The sequence below is a fragment of the Dipodomys spectabilis genome, unplaced genomic scaffold (assembly GCF_019054845.1).
Source record: "Dipodomys spectabilis isolate Male_0828 unplaced genomic scaffold, ASM1905484v1 ptg000003l, whole genome shotgun sequence".
In the NCBI taxonomy this organism is placed as follows: Eukaryota; Metazoa; Chordata; class Mammalia; order Rodentia; family Heteromyidae; genus Dipodomys; species Dipodomys spectabilis.
In genome coordinates this window covers 7,065,018-7,087,500 of record NW_024870680.1, presented here as the reverse complement: position 1 = coordinate 7,087,500, position 22,483 = coordinate 7,065,018, and the positions used below count along the sequence as shown (strand labels likewise).

Here is a 22,483-nt window from a genome sequence, read left to right as displayed (position 1 = left end):
AGACTAAATTACTACATATGCCAAGGGTACAGCCCAGAATTTGGCATAGCAACTATTGGTCTTACTTCCCATTTATAGAACTCCATAATGGATGCAATTAATGGATGCAATTTATCTCAGGTTTTAAATGAGGGAAAATTAAAAAAGAAACTGACATGTTTAAGGTTGGAAAAAAAAAGTGGATGAGTTCAGGATTTCTGACTAACATGGAGCCCTCTATATCATTCAGATTTCCTCTGATGAGGAAAGTTAGAGAATATACAGGGAAAAAGGGAAAAGGCGTGTTCCTAAAAATGATGAGAAGCATTTTTCTGTTACCTTAATTGGCCATGCAGGCAAAGGCTGCAAAAAGTTACACTCATAAGGGTAGTTCACCATCGCCAGATTCACCCAAGTTTCAGCAATCCATTCTTTCAAATGCTCAACATCTTCAGAAGTTAAGGGGCTACACAGGTGAAAAGCCTCAGTGAGCCACAGAAGTCCACTGCCTGGGGGGAGAATCACAGGTGGAATCTAAAACAGGACTTGTCAGCCTACGTCTTTACATATCACTACATATCATGATTTAGTATTACAGAAGTCACTGTTTTTTATACCACTTCTCCAAAAATGGTTTTCAACGAAACATTTTCAGAGCGATGGGATAATCCACACTAGACATTGGTGATATGTGTCTTCTCTATGCACCCCTTTTTACGATAATATTGAAATAAGTAAAAACATAAGAACAAAGGGGTGGGGTGGGGAGGAGTGTGGGAGGTGGGGGGGAGGGATAGTGGGACAACAACAAGGGAAGGGGTAACAATGGTCAACAAATAATGGACTCATTGCCTCACTCCTGTAACCGTAACCCCTCTGCACAGCATCTTTACAATAAAATTTAAAAAAAATCCCCGTAAGAACAGCATAGAATGAGAAGAATCACATAAACTATAAAACAAACGGGTGCAGTTAACAAATACAGAATCAAGCGAAAGTACTAGTACATTCACGAACATGTTGATTACTAAAATTCAAGAACAAGTAAAATTAGTCTATGTTTTAAGGAGTGAGGGTTGTGTTTAGCTTGGGTAGATGTAGAGGTAAAGACTGAAAATGTCACCAGGGAATTTTTAAGACGTTGATTGTGTTCTTTGTGTGTGTGTGTGTGTGTGTGTGTGTGTGTGTGTGTGTGTGTGTGTGTGTGTGTGTGTGTTCTATTGGGAGTTGGAACTCAAGGTCTTATACTCATTCAGCTTACTTACTCAGCTGGTATTTTACCACTTCAGCCATGCCTCCAGCTCTGCTGATTATTTTAGAGTCTCATACAATTATCCTCCTGGACTGGCTTTGAAACTTGATACTCTTGATTTCTGTCTCTTGAGTAGCCAGTATTACAGGCATGAGTCATCAGTACCCAGCTTGACTGTATGCTTTCTTGATCTGGATGCTAATTATACTAAGCATTCACTTTGTGGAAATTCATCAAGCAATATATTTTGATTGGTATGGTTTCCTATATGTGTATTATACTTTTAGTAAATGTCTATTTAAAAAGTGGAAGTGCTAGACAGGACCAATGACTCATATGCCTCCAATTCCAGTTACTTGAAAGGTAAAAATATGAGAATCAGTGCCAGGTACCAGTGGCTCACGCCTGTAATCCTAGCTACTCAGGAGGCTGAGATCTGAGAAATGTGGTTCAAAGCCAGCCAGGGAATGAGGGTCTGTGAGACTCTTATCTCCAATTAACCACCAGAAAACTGGAAGTGATGCTGTGGCTCAAAGTGGTAGAGCACGAGGCTTGAGTGAAAGATCTCAGAGACAGAGCCTGGGCCCTGAGTTCAAGCCCCATGACTGACAAAACAACAACAAAAAATACATGAGAGAATGACATTGCCCCATTTGTTAGGAAATGAAAAGACTTGGAAAAAATTATATTAAGTGAAGTAAGCCAGACCCAAAGAAACATAGGTCCCATGGTTTCCCTTATTTGCAATAACTAGTATATGTCTGGGACAAGTAAAAAAGGTCAAAAGCTATGTACATATGACCAGATAAGATGAAGTTAAGTGAAATGAACCCCAAGATAGGGACACAAGTGGTTTTTCTCTTTCTTGCTATTGTTTCTAATTTTTTGTTGCTTTGTGTGTTCCTTCCCCACGGTATAACCCCTGTTTTCACTGTATTTGATGTTGGTATAAATTGGCGAGGGAAAGGGAAAAAACAAAATGTTTAAATAGGAATACAGGTTGACCTATTATAACAATGAGATGTAAAGACACTGTGTTGAAAAATGAACTTTACAATATGGGGCAGGGGCGGGGGTGGGGGCAGTTGAGGGATGGTAGGGGAAAAACAAAGGAGGAGGCAACAATGCTTGATAAGAAATGTACTCATTACCTTGCTCATGTAACTGTAAGCCCTCTGTATAGTATTTTCACAATAAAATAACTTATTAAAAATTACATGAAAGCCAAGATTTTAGTCCAACCTAAGCAACAAAAGTTAACAAGACCCTATTTCAAAGAACAAGCCTGGCATGGTGGTCTGTATTTGTAATCCCAGTTACAAGGAAGACATAGGTTAGAGGACACTGGCCTAGGCAAAGTACAAGACCCCATATGAAATACAACTAGACAAAAAGGACCAAGGGCATGGCTTAGATGGTAAAGCACTGACCTATCAAGTACAAGGTCCTATGTTTAAACCCCAGTACTGCCAAAAATATAAATAAAAATCTAAGTGTTGAATTTAACAAAGAAGAGGTCAAAAAAAAAATCTGCAGAGTCTGAGTCTTTACTCCATTTCCTGCATGGGAAACAGGAAATGTTTCTCCTTCTTTTCCCATTTTTCCCTACTTCATACTGTTAGACTAAAATAAATCCTTTCTAAAAAAATAAAACAAAAAACCCTGCAAATCTATTCTGTTCATGAATGCTTACCGGAACCCGCAAGTCGATTAATGGCGTCCCAGGATTTCCGGATGCTCTCTGAACAATTTGGACCACTTTTCTTAAAGTCTGCAGTCACAATCTTCATAAACATACCACAAGGAACCAAATCCTCAAACTGCCAGATAGGGGCAGACGCTGCAAGAGCTCTATGGGAATCGAGGAGAAATGGAAAAAAAAAAAAAGTAACTCATCCAAGTCAAGTCTTTAAAATGAAAACCGAGACTGAGTTAAAATGCAGAGAAAGAATAATGTCATGTTAATGAGACAGAAACTGGAAATTGCAATATGATAGAAAGGGACATATCTTACCCCAAACAAATCTCTAAGTTCACCTGGGTGGTCAGTGAAAAGTGCATATGTCCACTTACCCAACTACTATGTGAGGGTATTTCATCCTAAGCCAGGCCGCAAGCATGCCACCATAAGACCCCCCTATGGCAATGACAGGTTGATTTTCGGCTCCAGGGATTGTTCTTTTCAAGTGTTTGATTAACTCTACAAAATCAACCAGGGCTTGTTCTGATGTCAGAAAATTCAAGTGTTTAGCATCCTAAAAGAAAAATCAAAAAAGAATATGGGTAAAAACCTGCACATAGATCTATATAAGCTTGTCTCCAAATACAATTTCCAAGCCATTGTGCTAAAACGCCCAGTCAAAGCACTATGTGCTTGTCTAATGGGAGCTGGAGTTCTAACTTGCCCCACTCCCCACAGCACAGCCCTGGTGTGGCCCCTGGGTTTATTTCTGTTAGATAAAACAGTAGGTTTATTTCTGTTAGATAAAACAATACACTTTCCTTTCAAGCCTGTCATATAACCCACCTGTGTGTCCCCTTTCAAATGTAAGTTCTATTAGCTGCTTTGTTGAAACTGTAGAAATAATAGAAAAAAACCTGTGACATTCAACAACAAATATGACAGAATATAAAACTGAGCTGGGTGCTGGTGACTCACATCTAGCAACTCAGAAGACTGAGATCTGAGGATCACAGTTTGAAGCCAACCTGAGCAGGGAAGTCCATGAGAACCTCCAATTCACCACCAAAAAGTTGGAAGTGGAGCTTTGACACAAGTGGTAGAGCACTAGCCTTGAATGAGAAAGTGAAGGAGCATTGCCCAGACTCTGAGTTCAAGCTCCAGAACTGGCACACACACACACACACATACACACAAAGGACAAACTAACTTAACAGGCAACTGTTTTAATTTTAGTTCAAATCTTGACATATTTAAAATATCTACAATGTAGCCAGAAAGAAACAAAACCCTGAGATAAGGATCACTGGTAAAAATAAAATTGATTCCTCCTGGGCCAGTGGCTCACGCCTGTAATCCTACCTACTCAGGAGGCTGAAATCTGAGGATCGCAGTTCAAAGCCAGCCCTGCCAGGAAAGTCCTTGAGATGCTTATCTACAATTAATCACCAGAACAACCAGAAGTAGCACTGTGGTTCAGTGATACAGTGCTAGCCTAGCACAAAAAAGCTCAGGGACAGGACCAGTCCCTGAGTTCAAGCCCCACAACTGACAAAAAAAAAATTCATCCCTTCTTATCAGGAAAATTATATATTATACTGTCCATGTTAATTAAACAAATGATACTGCCTATTATTTTTTAGAAAAACTTTAAAATTTGCAAGAGAAAAATGTATTGGGAAACATACAACATAAGACACTGATCCCCAAGAAAAGGAAAATCCATAAAACAAGTCCTATGATCATGTAGCACTCTGTGTGGGGTCCATGTTCCTGTGTAGCATAGGAGAGTGAAGTTGAAATGGGGTCCTGTTGAACTGAGAGACAATCAGGGTGCTCTAAAGAACGTATCTGTAAATTCATTACACAGTGGTGGAGCCTAATTCCACTCCCTTTAAACTTGGCCTAGACTTAGTGTCCTGGTTTTAATAAACAAAACATGGCAGAAGTTATATGAGACTACCAAAGTTAGGCCATAAATGAGCACCCTTAGTCTACTAACATTGAGGAAGTTAGCTGCCACGTCACCTGGCTACTCAGGTAGGCACCCAGCTGGAAACAGAACCACCTGCTAAGCTACTCCTAGCTTCCCAGGTAGTAAATGTTTCTTGTTGATGGGGCACAGTGGCACACATCAGTCATTCCAGCACTGGGAGGCACAGGCAGGAGGATTTTGAGTTTGAGGCTAGCCTGGGCTATCTAGAGAGACCCTTTTTCCAAAACAAATAAACAAAATATTTATTGCTATATTAAGCCATGAAGGTTTGACGTACATAGCACTCGATAACTAATACAGATGTTCCTCTATTAGGCTATCCAAAATGATCTTCGTACTTGGGTCTCAACTATACTGACTCCTTCCATCATTTGGCACATTACTAAGTCACAGAATCCCCATATTTCCTCTCTACTATTTCCATAGTCTATTCCTTCAGCCTTCCCTTCATGCAAGATGTAGACTCTCGGAGTTCTTCTGTGTATGTATGTGTGTGCGCGTGCGCGTGTGTATGTGTGTGTATGTGCAAGTGTATGTGTGTGTATGCAGATATGCAGCCTCAAACTCAAAATAAGCCACACCTCTACTTCCAGTCTTTTGCTGGTGAATTGGAGATAAGAGTCTCAGGAGGTTTTCTGCTTGGGGTGGTTTCAAACCTCCATCCTCAGATCTCAGCCTCCTGAGTAGTTAGGATTACAGGTGTGAGCCACCAGCACTCAGCACTTCCTGCCTTCTTACTGATTCTCCTCACTATTGTTTCCTTCAGGTTTTTATCACACTAGGAGTTAGGTGCACCTTTTGCCTACCCTCAAATAATATCTGTAACATCTTCATGTTACTGACAATTTCTCTGCGCACACAAAGGGAAAGTAGCATATGAAAAAACAGCCCCTTGGCTTCACTTCCCTAGTAGAACATCAACTATAGTGACCTAGTGAGGAAATTATATTTATCTGCAACAATCTGGTTTGCTTCCCAATGATTTTAAGATCTGTCAACTCTCCTAGCATGCTTAATGTACTAAAGAATAAAATTCCCCATGCAGCCCAAGAAATAGCAGCAAAAAACTCTGCTTTCTGTTAATAACATAGGGATATCTTTAACTTACCTTTACTTATTTTAGTAATAATATGAGATAATAAATTCAGTCCTGAGAAGAAACATGTAAAAACTGCTTCAAAATAGTGAAATGACTTGTCTCAAGTTCTTCTGGCTAGGGGTTCTAAGACCATAATATGTGTGTATACTGGTGATATACAAGATGATTTTAGGTACAGTCCATGGTTTTTTGTTGTTGTTTTTTTGTGAAAATACTGTACAGAGGGGTTACAATTACATGAAGAAGGTAATGAGTATATTTCTTTTTTTATTGTGAAAATACTGTACAGAGGGTTTACAATTACATGGGCAAGATAATGAGTACATTTCTTATCAAGCATTGTTGCCTCCTCCTTTGTTCCCCCTTACCATCCCTTCCCATCTCCCCTCACCGCCCCCGGCTGTCCCCACCCCCCTTCCTCCCCCCCCCCCCCCCCCCCCCCCCCCGCCCCAGCACCGAAGTTGTAAAGTTCTTTTTTCGACATAACATCTTGTACATCTCATTGTTGCAATGGGTCCACCTGTATCCCTATTTAAACAATTTGTTTTTTCCCTTCCCCTCCACAAATTATACCAACATCAAATATAGTGAAAACAGGGGGTTATACCGTGGAGGAGGGACATACAAAGCAACAAAGAAATCATCTTATAAATGTGTTAGAAACAATCGCAAGAAAGAAAAACCATTTGAGGCCTTATCTTGGGGTTCATTCCACTAACATCAACTTATCTGACCTTTTCTGCTTGTCTCAGACATATACTAGTTATTTCAAATAAGGGAAACCATGGGGCCTATGTTTCTTTGGGCTTGGCTTACTTCGCTTAATATAATTTTTTCCAAGTCTTTCCATTTCCTAACAAATGGGGCAATGTCATTCTTTCTGATGGAGGCATAGAATTCCATTCTGTATATACACCACATTTTCTTGATCCATTCATCTACTTAGGGGCATCTGGGTTAGTTCCATATCTTAGTTATGGTAAATACTGCTGCAATAAACATAGTTGTGCTGGTAGCTTTAGTGTGGTCTTGTTTGCAATCATTTGGGTAAATGCCCAAAAGTGGGATTGCTGAGTCATAGGGGAACTCTATGTGAAGTCTTTTGAAGAACCTCCATACTACTTTCCAAAGAGGTTGAACAAGTTTACACTCTCACCAACAATGCAGTAGGGTTCCCTTCTGGCCACATCCCCTCCAGCCTCTGTTGTTATTAGAGTTCTTGATTATAGCCATTCTAACTGGGGTGAGGTAGAATCTCAATGTTGTTTTGATTTGCATTTCTTTTATGGCTAAGGAGGTTGAACATTTCTTCATGTGTCTATTGGCCATCCTTTTTTTCTCTTCAGAGAAGTTTCTTTGTAAGTCTTTAGCCCACTAATTATTGGGCAGTAATTTCTTTGAGGATTTGTTGTTGGGGGATTTAATTTTTTGAGTTCCAGGTATATTTTAGAGTCTTATTTTAATGTAATCTGAAGAAAATAATTAGTACTTTATACATAAAGCCCTTAGTAAAAGTAATGCTGGGTTTAAAAAGTAAATTCCAACTAGGTGCAAAGAGGCTGAGATCCAAAAGATCGCTGTTCAAAACCAGCCACGGCAGAAGATTCTGCAAGACTCCATCAAAAACAAAAAACAACAACAACAAAAAAAAAAACAGTAAAAGCTGGCATACATGCCTACCAAACAAGCTAGCAAGCAAGATAGTTCAAGACCCTGAATTCAAACTCTTTGTTTTGTTTTAAGTGAGTTTCTTAAAGAGAAATATTTTTAAAAATAGTATTTCTAGGTGAGGTGCTGTACACTTTTATCCCAGCTACAGGAGAAGCACACTAGCTGGGTGCAGTAGTAAACACCTTCATCCCCAGCCACCCAGGGAAGCACAAAGCCTGAGCATAGAGGAAGACCTAACCTTATACATAACCAGTACAGGGCTGGGAATGTGGTTTAGCAGTAGAGTGCTCGCCTAGCATGCATGAAACCCTGGCTTCGATTTCTAGGTACCACATAAACAGAAAAATCCAGAAGTGGAGCTGTGGCTCAAGTGGTAGAGTGCTAGCCTTGAGCAACAGAAGCTCAGGGACAGTGCCCAGGCCCTAAGTTCAAGCCCCAGGACTGGCAATGATGATGATAATAGTAATAATAATAATAACAACAACAATAATAACCAATGCAAAAAAAAAAAAGGAGCTGAGGATGTAGCCAGCACAAGGCACTGAGTTCAATCCCTAGTACTGAAAAACCAACAAACAAAAATATTTTCCTTTAAAACAAAGGCATACTTACTTTAAATGAGTTGTTGCCAAAGGGCAGGGACTTTCCATAGTATCGATGCTCAGCAAACACCAACATAGCACTCAGTTCCTCAGCCACATCCCACATGAACCCCTAGGAAGCGTAAAAAAGGAGGATGTGAAAAGAGCACTACTCAAACTTTTTGCAAGCCATAAAATAGCTACTGATGCAGACCAGAACAAACTCTCTGGCTGCTGAAATGGCTCAAATGATAGCAGTGATTATTTAACAAGGGTGAGTCCAGAGGTCCAATCTTACAAAGAACTGTCTGAAAAGTTACATGATTTGGCTTATTCTAGAGATATAAGATGTCATAACTGTTTCACTGCTAACCAACAGGTTCACACTGATAGTCATTCCAATTCTTCTTCTCCTGACCCTCTACCTCTTTGAATTGGCATTCTTGGAATCTTCAAATTGCATGTGTACCAAATATTCTAGCAAAGAGCTAAGTTCAAGGCCAGCCTGGATAATGGTATCAGGACTCAAACTCAAAAAGGAAAAGAAAAGGACTAGGTCCTATCATAGCTCAAGTGGTAGAGAACATACCTACCCATCAAGACCTGGGTTCAATCCCCAGCACTGCAGAAACAGGCACTGTGAGTTTTCAGACAAAAACACTGGGCCTTGAAATCATCTCTATATTCATACAACTTTTAACTAGCAGCGTCAAGACTCTAATACAGCACAATCACCAAGCACTGCCAGGCTTCTTTGCTCCATCTCCTATGTCTGGCCAGGAAACTGGTCACTGTGTTTTGTTTTGTTATGGTTTTATTCTGTTTTATTCAGCTGTGGCCTCAAAATCCTTTAGAAAGCATCCCAAGAGCCAATATAAATGGATTTGATGATTTAGCAGTGATTTAAAAGATATCATTCTTGGAAGTGGTGCTATGGCTTAAAGTGGTAGAGTGCTAGCCTTTAGCAAAAGAACTCAGGGACAGCACCCAGTCCCCGAGTTCTAGTCCCACAACCAACAAAAAAAAGTCACTCTTAACCAGGCATCAGTGTTTCATGCCTGTAATCCTAGCTACTCAGGAGGCTGAGATCTGAGGATCACAGTTCAAAGCCACACCAGACAGAAAAGTCTAAGATTCTAGATTCTTATCTCCAATAAACTACCACCCCCCCCCCCAAAAAAAAAAAGCTGGAAGTGGAGCTCTGGCTTAACTGATACAGCACTAGTCTTGAGCAAAAGAAGCTCAGGGACAGCATCCAGGCCTTGAGTTCAAGTCCCAGGACCAATATGCATGTGCATGTGTGCACGTGCGTGCACACCCCCACACCCCCATCATTCTTAATGTATGTTCTTACTTTCTAACGGGTTACTCCCTAACAAGGACTATGAACCTCAAAACGTTTGTTTTGATCAGCAGCAACGAAAGAGCTGCATGAATGTGAGCATGGAGAATCTGGCATGGTATCTGTGATGGTTATATAACCCCACCTTCTCTTCCAAGGCCCTACTCATTCCCTGCACATAGCTATGCATTTGGCCACACACATCTCAAGCACACACTCTTCTGCCTGCCCCACCCTGGCAATATTGACCCCGTCTTCAATACTTCCCTGATAGCTATAGTTCTCTATTACTATCCACATGTCCTGCCCTATGAGGCTGAGTGCCCTAAGAATAATATCTAGTCACCAGAACACCCACACTTCTGTGGAGCTGTCTTCAGGTTGTGAATTGAACCTGATGCACAGTGATTATTTGCTTGCATCTATTTCAGGAGTACTTCTATTTTTCAAAGAGATCCAGGTTATATATTATATATTATGTAGATAGATACATAGATAAAATTAAATATTTTTCCTTTCTATATATACTCTTTCCTTTAGATATAAATTAGCATATATTTATAATATATAATATATTCATATATTTATGATATATTGATATAGATGTATTACATATTTATATGTTATATATTACTATAAAACATTCAAACATATTTTTCATTTTCACAACGATTTGTGTTTCAGTTTTATTCATTTAACTATTATTTATTGAGCACCTACCACATGCAAATATTTTTCCAGTTTATTGTAATAAAAAGCAAATGTTTGGAGCAAAGGAATTTCACAAACTGGCACATACCGTATTATTGCTAAACCAGACAATGTCCCCTTCATTACCAGTGTAGAAAAGTATTGATCCACCATCTTTCTTCCAGTGTCTATCAGCTATTAGGTACCGCTGTTTAAAGGTTTTCGTGTCACTAAATCCAAAATGATTAACCTATGTAAGAAACAAAATAAACAAGACATATTTTACAGGAAGGAAATGAAGTGATATCAACATAAAAGTGCTTCTCCCACTAAAATCAACTATACTATAAAAGTAAGCAAAAGAAATTTTGATTTTCATTTTTTATTATTAATAGTAATATGGATGGATGTTATTTTCTTTATATGGTTATTGGTGGAAAATATATTCAGTAGGAATGAGAACAGATACAATTATAAAGTCAAGTAGCTATTTAAAAACACAATGATACTAAAACTGAATTGAAAATAGAACTACTAATCCATTATTTTCTCACTTATTTCTGTTAATTTTTGACAAAAATTGTACATATACTGCACAGCATGATGTCTTGTAAAAGGAATACATCATAGAATGGCTAATTAAGTTAACTAAAATAGGCATTACCTCACAAATGTATCATTTGGGGAGACGAGAGGATTTTAAATCTATTCTCTTAGAAATTTTCAAGTGTACAACCTAGCCCATAGGTTTTCAAAATTAATACATTCTTAATTATCTAAAACTTCATTTCATAACCTTTCAATATTGACACTCACAAACCACATAGACCACTGATGAGGCCAATAAACACTGTTATTGTAGAATACTCCAAATCCCAAGATTTGGGTATTTTATACCATTCCCAACAAAAGGAACTAAGGCTTGTTAGTGAAGTAGCTGACTAGTATTTGGAACAAGAAAATAGGCCCACACATATTGCTAGGCAAAGAAGTGCTCAGAAATTAATAGCATTCAATTAATGGACATAGAAGCCCATTGGTTAATGCTTAGTAAATTGAGCATAAAAACAATAAAGACTGCAATTGACTAAGATATTCAAATTATGAAAAGTATTAGTGCATAAGGACATTTTTTTAAAGAGCAAGGAAAAAAATCATTTGCCACTACTTTAAAATGTCCATGAAATCAGTCTTTTACTTTGAAATTGGGAATCAAAAATAAAAGAATTCAACTACTGGTTTTTATTTTTTTACATTTTTTATCTGTATCAATTAGTTGTACAAGGGAGTTTGATTTTGACATGTTTGTTCATATATGCATACCTTGAGCAGACTCACCCCACCTCTCCCTTGTCTCCTCCCCCGACTTCCCCAACCAATACCCACAAAGTTCAATACATAAAACATGTTGATCATAAGAATTCAAGAGTTATCCTGCCTTTTCAACACAATTGTATTTTGAGGTACCAACGAGTGACAGTTCATGAAAAAGAGGTGTTTAATCAAATGTCAGAAAGAATTAGAGAATTCGTAAAATAAAATGATAGTTCCTCAAGAATTACCAATTTGGGCAAGAATTACCAATTGTTGTTAAAAGCCTCATGAGAATGGATGATAAAACTTGAGGGAAGGGACAGGAGGAAGGTGAGGGAGAATAAAAGAAGACATGATATTGACTGAGAAGCATGGCTCATAACCTGACTTACGAAACTGTAACCCCTTCGTGCAACTACTTTAATAATAATAAAAATAAATTAGATGATGGTAAAATGAACACTCATATATAGTGCCAGAATGATACCATAAGGAATTCTCTTTTGTCACAAGGGGAAGAGGTAACTTTATAAGGAAGAAGGACACAGAGCTAGAATGTGGCTCAAGGGAGAGTACATGTCTAACACCTCAGCAAGCGTTAAGGTCCATAAACAAACCAACAAACAAGGGTCAGGCTCTCATCACCTTAACCTCGGGACAAATACATCACTAATGATGAGGCCGACAGGGTTATGTATCTCTCAGTAAACATAACACAAAGCACATATCACTTGTGGTATACTCTGGCCAAAAAAACATTGTGTTTATCTTAACTCAGACTTTAGATCTAATGACTAGGCTCCAGGAAATACAGAGGGAGGATGATTAAGTTGCAGACACTCTAAAGCAGTGGTCAGGGAAAGCTGAAGGCAGGACCCTTCACAAGGCTATAGGATGGAGCAAAAGCCAGTTAAGATTAAATTAATTTTAAGGAATTTAATGCCCACATGCAATGCATGGCCCTGGAGTGACTCCTCGCTTGAATGAACATGACAACCTGGAGACAAATGGGCTAATTTGAATATTGAAAAGATATTAGACAATACTAAAGCTTTGTTGGAGTGATACATTATTTTGACTGCATAAGCTATTTGTCTTTTACAGCTGTACTCTGAAATATTTAGAGAAAGAATGCAAACTGTGATTTCCTTGAACATACTTCAACATAAAAAAGAAAAGTGAGGACTGGGAAGGTGGCTCAGTGGTAGAGTGCTTGCCTTGCATGCATGAGGCCCTGGGTTCGATCCTCAGCACTACATAAGCAGAAAAAGCCAGAAGTGGCGCTGTGGTTCAAGTAGTAGAGCATTAGCCTTGAGCTGAAGAGCTGAATGACAGTGCCCAGGGCCAGAGTTCAGGCCCCATGACTGACAAAAAAAAAAAAGGAAAGTGAATTTAAATGAGCAAAACTTTATATTGAAATAAACAAAACACACAGGATATTGAGACTTTCCAAAACACACTAGACATGTCAAAAAATAAGAGTAACAAAACTATTTCAAACTTTAATGGAGCTTCAGATACAAGACTGTTTTGGCCCTTTGGTATTTTAACTCCATTTTCAAAATACAATAATCAAATGCTACCATATGATTTTAAAAATTTGTGTGTTTACAGGGTGACCCACAGTACACAGCCCTGTGCCTTCAGGGTGGTGGAAGCTGACTTCCTAGGTTTTTGGAGGGATGGCATGAGGAGGCAGTACACAGGTGCTGTTCCACCCTCACTAGAATGGGAGCCATGCTGACCTAAGCCTGACCCCAAGAGACCTCCCTAGCCATTATAAAACAGCCCCATCTCCATCTCCATCCACCTGTGTACACACACACACACACACACACACTTCAGTCAGAGATCCCAAAATCAAGTGTCTTAAATTTATACCTAAACTTCATGCTTTCTGATATTATAATCATAACTATAGGTACACCTTAAATATAAGCTATATCCAAATACATAGACACATGCACTTCTTCTGAGGGAAATCAGCAGTTTATAGGGACTAGGTATATAATCATGATGTGCACATGCTATACCTTCCTCTTATCGCAGACCAACCACTCAGTCAGCAAGCATGCATTGAGCTCCTGTTCTTGACCAAGTGCAGAGCTAAGGGACCATGAGGAGGCTGAGCCGCAACCCCTACATTTAACTTGGATGAACTCAACTCAGCCTAAAAATGAAAGCAAGGGAGAGACATAGTGGAGACAGCAAGTGACTCCATCTGCTTCTGTTCTGCTAGTACAAGGTTCTCCCTGAGAGCTCCTGCCCACTCTCAGTATCAACCTGAGAAAGTATTCGAATCCCAGACCAACTGAATCTGACGCTGCAGGAAGGGGCAGAATCTAGAAATCCATTCTTAACAAGCTCTTTGTGTGATTCTGATATTTTGAAAACCACTCAATTAGAAAGCACCAATGTAAGACATGAATTTGTTGTTTATTCTCTTGATCTAGGTTTCAGAAGACCTCTAAAGTAGCTTGCTAGGCTGAATAAGTCTCTGGTATTCAATTACTACCTGACATTAGACCCCAAAACAAGCCAACTTTCCATCTAAAATCCCAAGGATCACAGGAACTTTAGAACCAGAAAGAAAGAAGGAAGGAAGGAAGGAAGGAAGGAAGGAAGGAAGGAAGGAAGGAAGGAAGGAAGGAAGGAAGGGAGGGAGGAAGGGAGGGAGGAAGGGAGGAAGAGAGGAAGGGAGGAAGGGAGGAAGGGAGGAAGGAAGGAAGGGAGAGAGGGAGAGAGGGAGGGAGGGAGGGGGAGGGAGGAAGGGAAAAAGGGAAAAAGGGAGAAAGGAGAGGAAGGAAGGAAGGAGAGCAAGTCTCTCTGTAGAAGAAAGGACACTGTGAGAGTTAACAGGCCTTCCTTGGCTGGGAATGTGGCTTAGTGGTAGAGTGCTTGACTAGCATGTATAAAGCCCTGGGTATGATTTCTCGGAAACACATAAACAGAAAAGGCCAGGAAGTGGCGCTGTGGCTCAAGTGGTAGAGTGCTAGCCTTGAGCAAAAGCTCAGGGACAGTGCTCAGGCTCTGTGTTCAGGACTGGCTAAATAAATAGATAAATAAGACAGGCCTTCCTAGTTGTAAAACCAAGTATTTAACCACTCTGAAGCACTGGTGTCTTCCTAAGTCATTCAAAGAATTGAGTCAAGGATAGAGAAAATGTACCTAAAGTACCAAGTATAGTTTCTGGTAATAATAAGGGCTCAATACATGTAAGTTCTCTTCTCCATTTCGTTTGCATACCTATCCTAGGAACAACTTGGGCAAGAGAAATGAAGCACCTCTGAGAATTGCAGGAATCATTCTTAGAAGGTCAAAATCTCCTATTTTCTAAGTGTTTCATCTCAGGGCTTAACAAGTTGAAATTTTTACACAGTGCGGTGTCCTTTGCACAACATGAATTTACAGAATTTTCTTGGCTTCTTGCCATCATCAGGGATATCAACCTCCAACTACACACATTAACTTTAGTTCTCATAGCTCCTGATCCAGCACACAAGGGGCAGTGGTGCCCTCTGCTGGTCAGAAATGAGACCCACATTGCACTTTCCTTTCTGTGATCCTGAAGGGAGATGTAACAAAACCCAACAAAAAAGGGCTTTAGAAATCATGTGATCTGTGTTGCTCAGGTCAAAGAGGTCAAATGACCTGATTAATGTCAAATCAGAGCTGGAACTTTACATTTGCAATGTGATTTCTTTTTTTATTGTGAAAATACCGTACAGAGGGGTTACAATTACATGGGCAAGGTAATGAGTACATTTCTTATCAAGCATTGTTGCCTCCTCCATTGCTTAAATAACTGAAATAAATAACAGTGCTGTAAAAATAACACAAGCATTATTACCCCCAAAAGGAAACATACTTCTGGCCATGCTCAGCTGTTCTTGATTAACTGTGGTCAGGAAAAATTCAAAAATAAAGAAGTGTTGGATTGGGAAGGATGAGGGAGAATGTTGAAAGGGGTGACATCACTCAAGATGCATTGTATTCATAAACTGATTTGGAAGGAGGAGGAGGAGGAGGAAGAAGAGGAGGAGCAAGAGGAGGAGGAGGAGGAGGAGGAAATCATGATGCAGCAGAAGCAGCAGCAGTAGCAGGGAACAGGTGGTGCACACCTGTAATCCTAGCTATTCAGGAGGCTGAGATCTGAGGATGAAGGTTCAAAGCCAGCCCAAGCAAGAAAGATCATGAGATTCTTGTATCCAGTTAACTACAGAAAACTTGAAGTGGCTCTGTGGCTCACAGTGGTAGAGCAGTAGCCTTGAGTGAAAGAGCTCAGGAACAGTGCCCAGGACCCACAACTGACCAGTAAAAGAGATCAGGAAAGGAAGTAATGACATGCTAAGTGTGTTGTCATTATTCTCTACGAGAGTTCTTAAATGGAGACTAACGTTTTCTCAGCAAGTTTGATTCAGAAAGGAGGCAACTTCACAGAGGAAGGTTATCTCTTTCATAAATGCAATACATTTTAAAAACTAGTGCTTGAGAAAAGAGATGCTATTGTAAATTCATCAGGTATGCATATAGTATCAAATTACACTTGAAAAAATAGTATCTGCTTCTAGGAGAATGTACCCAAACACCCCATCCAGTCTTGCAGTGCTCTGGAATTTCCCTCTGACCAAAGACCATTGGCCAAGGGGGAAATCACCATCTTAACTGAAACCAAAATAGTCCCAAACATACTGCTAAAACAGAGATGAAGCACCCTGCCCTTGGGACACCTAAAACATTCCAGTAGGCCAAGATATAACAAATGTGGTCAAAGAACTAATAGTTCTATCAGAAGAAGATTCTGGAATTACCATATCTAAAGCTCTACACTGGACTTACCTGGCCTCAGCTTCAGCTCTGAAGCTGACATGCCACTGGGACGGACAACTACACGCACACAGTTTTGGGAACTGATTTACCACTAGATGGTGCTGTTGGATAAGCAGTGAAGTGGGAGCGTCCTTAGGGACAGGGATGGACGGTAGATCTCAAGGCCAAATGCTTGGATTCAAATCTGATACCCACATGCCAATTACGTTAAATGTGTTTTCCTAAATAAGGATGTGTTCACATCTCTGAAATTCATGAAACATTTTCCTTTTGTTTTTCCTAGTGCTAGGGATAGGATGGGACCTCAGGCCGCAAACATGATATGCAGGTGATATACCCAGCCTTTGGACTTCTTTAGAGATGAGGTATGCTATGCCGCCTAGGCTGGTCTCCAACCTAAGATCTTCCTTTCTCAGCCTCCTGAGAGCTGGAATTATAGAAGAACACTTCCATTTCCCTTCTTTTTAAAGTCAGCGTTTAAAATGCATGCCTTAGAGCTGGGTGCCAGTGGCTCATGCCTGTAATCCTAGCTACTACTCAGGAGGCTGAGATCTGAGGATCACAGTTCAAAGCTAGCCCAGGTAGGAAAGTCCAAAAGGCTCTTATCTCCAATAAACAACCAGAAAACTGGAAATGGCAATGTGGTTCAAGTGGTAGAGTGATAGCCTTGAGCTGAAGAGCTGAGGGACAGCGGCCCAGACCCAGAGTTCAAGCCCCACAACTGACCAAAAAAAAAAAAAAAGGATGCCTTAGAAGTCATAATTTGTGGAGGAGATGGGGAAAAACAAGTCGTTTAAGGATACAGGTGGACCCGTTGCAACAATGAGAAGTACAAGTTGTCATGTCGAAAACGAACTTTACAACTTCGGTGGGGGGGGGCGTATTGGGGGAGGGGCGGGGGAGGCTGGGAAGGGATGTGAAGGGTAAACAAAGGAGGAGGCTGCAATGCTTGATAAGAAAAGTACTCATTATCTTGCCCATGTAATTGTAACCCCTCTGTACAGTATGTTCACAAAAAATATAAATAAATAAATAAAAGAAGTCAGGACAGAAGTTACTATTGCAGGAGCATAGTGACTCTACAAAAGTACTAAATGGATATCATCTTAACTTCAATAATCTGATTAGGATGATACATATTTCTACAGAATAATAAAACAGTTTATAAATCTATCTGTAAACATTCACAAAAATTTCATTTAATACAGGATGCTATAATGTGTATATAATATTTACATTCTGATCTCATTTGAATCACATGTCAATTACAGCATAATAAAACACCACACTATTACTTTTCATTTAAAAATGCTTTACATTTTGGGGGGGGGGGTTCCGGTCGTGGGGCCTGAACTCGGCCTGGGCGCTGTCCCTCAGCTCTTCAGCTCAAGGCTAGCCCTCTACCACTTGAGCCACAGCGCCACTTCCGGTTTTTTCTTTTTTGCTTATGTGGTGCTGAGGAATCGAACCCAGGGCCTCAGGCATGCAAGGCAAGCGCTCTACCACTGAGCCACCTTCCCAGCCCTAAAAATGCTTTACATTTAAATAAAAATACTTATGTAGAACTCAGTAAATAGCAGACATTAAGGAAAGAACTGAGTAAGGCATAATTCCTTCTTTCAAGTCCTGATCATAACAAAAGTCGTGAAATACCAACAAGCAACTGCGCAATGGTGTGGTTATGTTCTGTGTGCTAAGCACTGGGAGAACAGAGGTGCTATCCTTTGGGAGGAAATCCTAGAAGGCTTCTCCAAGCAGAAACATGCAACCTGATGCTTGAAGCACTACAAGAATTTTTGCAGGTAGAAAAGGGACAGAAGAGCATTTCAAACAAAGAGAGAAAGCCCAAATGCAAAGCTATGGTGAACTGTGCCAAGCAAACTTAAACTTGTAACTTATTATACTATCTGAAATATACTTGACATTGTGACAAGGTATAGTCAATGCTTCTAAGGCTGAAAGTCAATAAAGGTGCACTCTCAGCCAGAGCTCAGTAAGTTGACCTGAGTAATAGTAGTCTAAAGAAATGTATATCACAACAGTTCATTCAGCAGCACACCAGTGCTTCTGATAGAAATTATATGACTTATGAATGAAAGATGGGAAAAGAGGTTAGATGCATCAGGCTGCCATCAGATTTAGAGGCAAAACCTTCCTATAAGGAAAAACAATTTAAATCTGAAATCTTTTCTCTAAACTGACAGTCAATAAATGGTACCACTAGAAACAGAGACCTAGCAATAGAAACTTTCGTCTGCCCACTGCTCAGTCACCAAAATTTAGAGCAATGCTGTATATACTGTATGTGATCAATGAATACAGAGAATGAAAAACAATGCATGGATTCTGGTTCTGTAATCAGTATGAAAACAGACCCAATAAGACTTCGGAAAAAAAGCATAAGTCAAGATAAATGAAAGGGAGAGCAAAGTTCCCAAGAAGAGAAGGTTTGTGCAGGTAGATTTACTGTTTGGGTCCATTGCTGACTTTGGAAGAGCTGCAGAACACTGGAATTGGATCATATACTGTAGGAAGAACCCAAGCCTAAGGCCATGGCAAACAATGCAGTCTTCCCAGATGGATGAGGAAGCAGACACTGCCTGCCTCGTGCTGCAGGGAGCTATGGTAAGATGATGATATAACTACAAATATTTCAGACAGCATGAGGAAGGAGGACTAATCAGTATTCTTTCAAAGTACATGATCTAAAATATACCTGACATTGTAACAAGGCTATAGTCAAAGCTTATAAGGCTGGAAACCCTTTCAAAATGAGGCTTTCAACCAGGACTCTGGTTGTGTTGTATGACTCTCATACAACACGGTAATTTTACCTGAAAAACAGCATCTTTTCAACTTTTGATAAACCCAAATATGCCAGAAAATGTTGGGGGGGGTTATTTGCTTTTTAATTTTATTTAAGTAATCGTACAAGGGTTTCACTTCAACAGGACAGATTATGAGTACAACACATCTTTTTATTTATTTATTTATTTTATTTGTGAACATACTGTACAGATGGGTTACAATTACATGGGCAGGATAATGCGTACATTTCTTACCAAGCATTGCAGCCTCCTCCTTTGATTCCCCTTCACATCCCTTCCCAGCCTCCCCCCTCACCCCCCCCAGTCCCAATCCTTCTCCCCCCCCACCCCCACCCCCCCCCACCCTCACCTCCACCTCCCACCCCCCGCACCGACATTGTAAAGCTCTTTTTGGACATGACAACTTGTACTTCTCATTGTTGCAACAGGTCCACCTGTATCCTTAAACCACTTGTTTTTCCCCATCTCCTCCACAAGTTGTACTGACATCAAATATAGTGAAAGCGGGGGTTATACTGTGGGGGAGGGACATACAAAGCAACAAAGAAATAATCTTATAAATGCGTTAGAAACACATGCATGAAAGAAAAATACATTAAAATACATATCTAAGGGTTCATTTTCCTAACATCACATTATCTGACCTTTTCTGCTTGACTCATACATATACTAGATATTGCAAATAAGGGAAACCATGGGGCCTATGTTTCTTTGGGCCTGGCTTACTTCACTTAATATAATTTTTTCCAAGTCTTTCCATTTCCTAACAAATGGGGCAGTGTCATTCTTTCTGATGGAGGCATAGAATTCCATTGTGTATATATACCACATTTTCTTGATCCATTCATCTACTGAGGGGCATCTGGGTTGGTTCCATATCTTAGCTATGGTAAATAATGCTGCAATAAACATAGTTGTGCTGGTAGCTTTAGTGTGGTCTTGTTTGTAAACATTTGGGTAAATGCCCAAAAGTGGGATTGCTGGGTCATAGGGGAGTTCTATGTGGAGTCCTTTGAGGAACCTCCATACTGCTTTCCAAAGTGGTTGAACAAGTTTACATTCCCACCAACAATGAAGTAAGGTTCCTTTCTGTCCACATCCCCTCCAGCATCTGTTGTTGTTAGAGTTCTTGATTTTTGCCGTTCTAACTGGAGTGAGGTGATATCTCAATGTTGTTTTGATTTGCATTTCTTTTATGGCTAGGGATGTTGAGCATTTCTTCATGTGTCTATTGGCCATCCTTCTTTCTTCTTCAGAGAAGTTTCTCTTTAAGTCTTTCGCCCACTTGTTTATTGGGCAGTTGTTTCTTCGAGGATTTGTTGTTGGGGGATTTAATTTTTTGAGTACAACACATCTTAATCAATATCAATCCTTTTCATTCTCCCCATCTTCTTCATTCATTCTTATCCAGAAAATGTTGGTGCTTTTTCCTTCCTTTTTTTTTTTTTTTTTTTTGCCAGTTCTGGTGTTTGAACTCTGGGCCTGGGTGCTGTCCTTGAGCTCCTTTTTTTTTCTTTTTGCTTATGTGGTGCTGGGGAATCGAACCCAGGGCCTCAGGCATGCAAGGCAAGTGCTCTACCACTGAGCCACCTTCCCAGCCCCTCCTTTTTTTTCTCAAGGCTAGCACTTTACCACTTGAGTCACAGCACCACTTCCAGCTTTTACTGTGCTTAATTGGAGAGTACAGTCTCACTGACTTTTTTGCCTGGGCTGGCTTTAAACTGCAATCCTCAGATCTCAGCCTCCTGAGTAGCTAAAATTACAGGCATGAGCCACGTAGCTAAAATTACAGGCATGAGCCACCGGTGCCTGGCTCAGAAAATGTTGTCTTATCATTACCTTACTCATGTAACTGTAACCGCTCTTTAAAATAACATAAAATTTTTTTTAAAAAGTGTTGTTTTAAACAACAGGAGAATACATGTTCCAACAACACAGTTAAATGAAGAAATCTGGGAAAGGCATTATGCCTATGGATAAAAGATAATCATGAGTCAAGCACTGGTGGCTCATGCCTGTAATCCTAGCTACTCAGGAGGCTGAGATATGAGGACTGAAGCCAGCTCAGACAAGAAAGTCACTAAGACTCTTACCTCCAATTAGCCACCATAAAGTATAGTGGTAGTGGAGTTGTGACTCAAATAGTAGAGCACTAACCTTGAGGGTAAAAGCTCAGGGACAGTGCCCAGGCCCTAAGTTCAAGCCCCAAGATCAGCACAGGAAAACACCTGAGGTAGGGAGAATCTGAGATGGCAGAAGGGATGGTCCATGGCCTAGATGGAGAGGGGATTTGACTTGGGCAAGATGAGTAATCCTGTGTCCATCAGAAACAGATGAACCCAGAAGGAATGACCTTTCTACGAAAACAGGAAGGAACCGAATGCTTCCTCACTGGCATGACTCTCATACAACACCTTAGGTTCTTCCTTCTTTTTTTCCTGTGGTTCTGCTGCTTGAACTGAAGGCCTTGTGCTTACTAGATAGAAACTCTACCACCTGAGCTATAACCCCATACCTACAACATCTAAGAAGGGGGACAAAGTTTCCTTATTAAATAGGAGGATGAAGCAATGATTGAAAGACAGAAGTCCAAGTGCAGTATAGAAGGAGGATCTGACACCTCAGCCTTCCCAGAGTCCCTGAGGCTGGAAAGTCAATCTGTAGATATATGTGCCACTGTCTAGTTGTAAGCTTGCTTCAGTAGAGACAGACACCCCAAGGCAGAAGCAGAGATGATTCATGGCTGGATAAAACTAGGTTGGGATATTCATGAAGAGGCTGGGCAAGAGAGTTGAGGTCTCCATGCTGCTGGACTAACCAGAGGTGCAAAGTCTTCCTGACAAATCAGGTTGCTACAATCTGCTAGCAAATCAGAATGCAAGAAACTCTTTCTGCTTGCAGAAACAGACAGTTCATAAGGTCAGGATGTCTGTCCATGGCTAAGTCACCACAATGTCTGTAAGAATGGCTGGTATGTAGTAGATCAGTGACAATGTAAATGATTGCATTTGTTGCAAGTACTCTGAACTATGCTGAATGTATTACATTTAAAAAAAATAAAAATTCTTGCCAGATAACACTACACAGAATCAGTTCAAAGATACTTTAAAAGTACATAATGATGTATTACAAGCCTGACAAGTTTCTATTTTCCTGTTTAAACTAAGATGATATTGTGCTCATGTTTTTCTTCTCTTATGATCTATTGTTATGAATTGTT

General features: G+C 40.1%; 1 protein-coding gene across 3 annotated transcripts in view; it reads right to left on the bottom strand.

Moving 5' to 3' along the window:
* Window positions 1–22,483, bottom strand: part of LOC122114493 (prolylcarboxypeptidase) — a 76,662-nt gene that overhangs the window by 16,312 nt on the left and 37,867 nt on the right. For all 3 annotated transcript variants that reach the window (XM_042687703.1, XM_042687712.1, XM_042687694.1), the window contains exons 2-6: window positions 10,401–10,541; window positions 8,291–8,392; window positions 3,305–3,486; window positions 2,925–3,082; window positions 319–488 (exon numbers count right to left, since the gene is read on the bottom strand). In XM_042687703.1, the coding sequence (XP_042543637.1) occupies window positions 319–488; window positions 2,925–3,082; window positions 3,305–3,486; window positions 8,291–8,386 (606 nt within the window). In that variant the 5' untranslated portion in view covers window positions 8,387–8,392; window positions 10,401–10,541. The remainder of the gene's footprint in view (window positions 1–318; window positions 489–2,924; window positions 3,083–3,304; window positions 3,487–8,290; window positions 8,393–10,400; window positions 10,542–22,483) is intronic.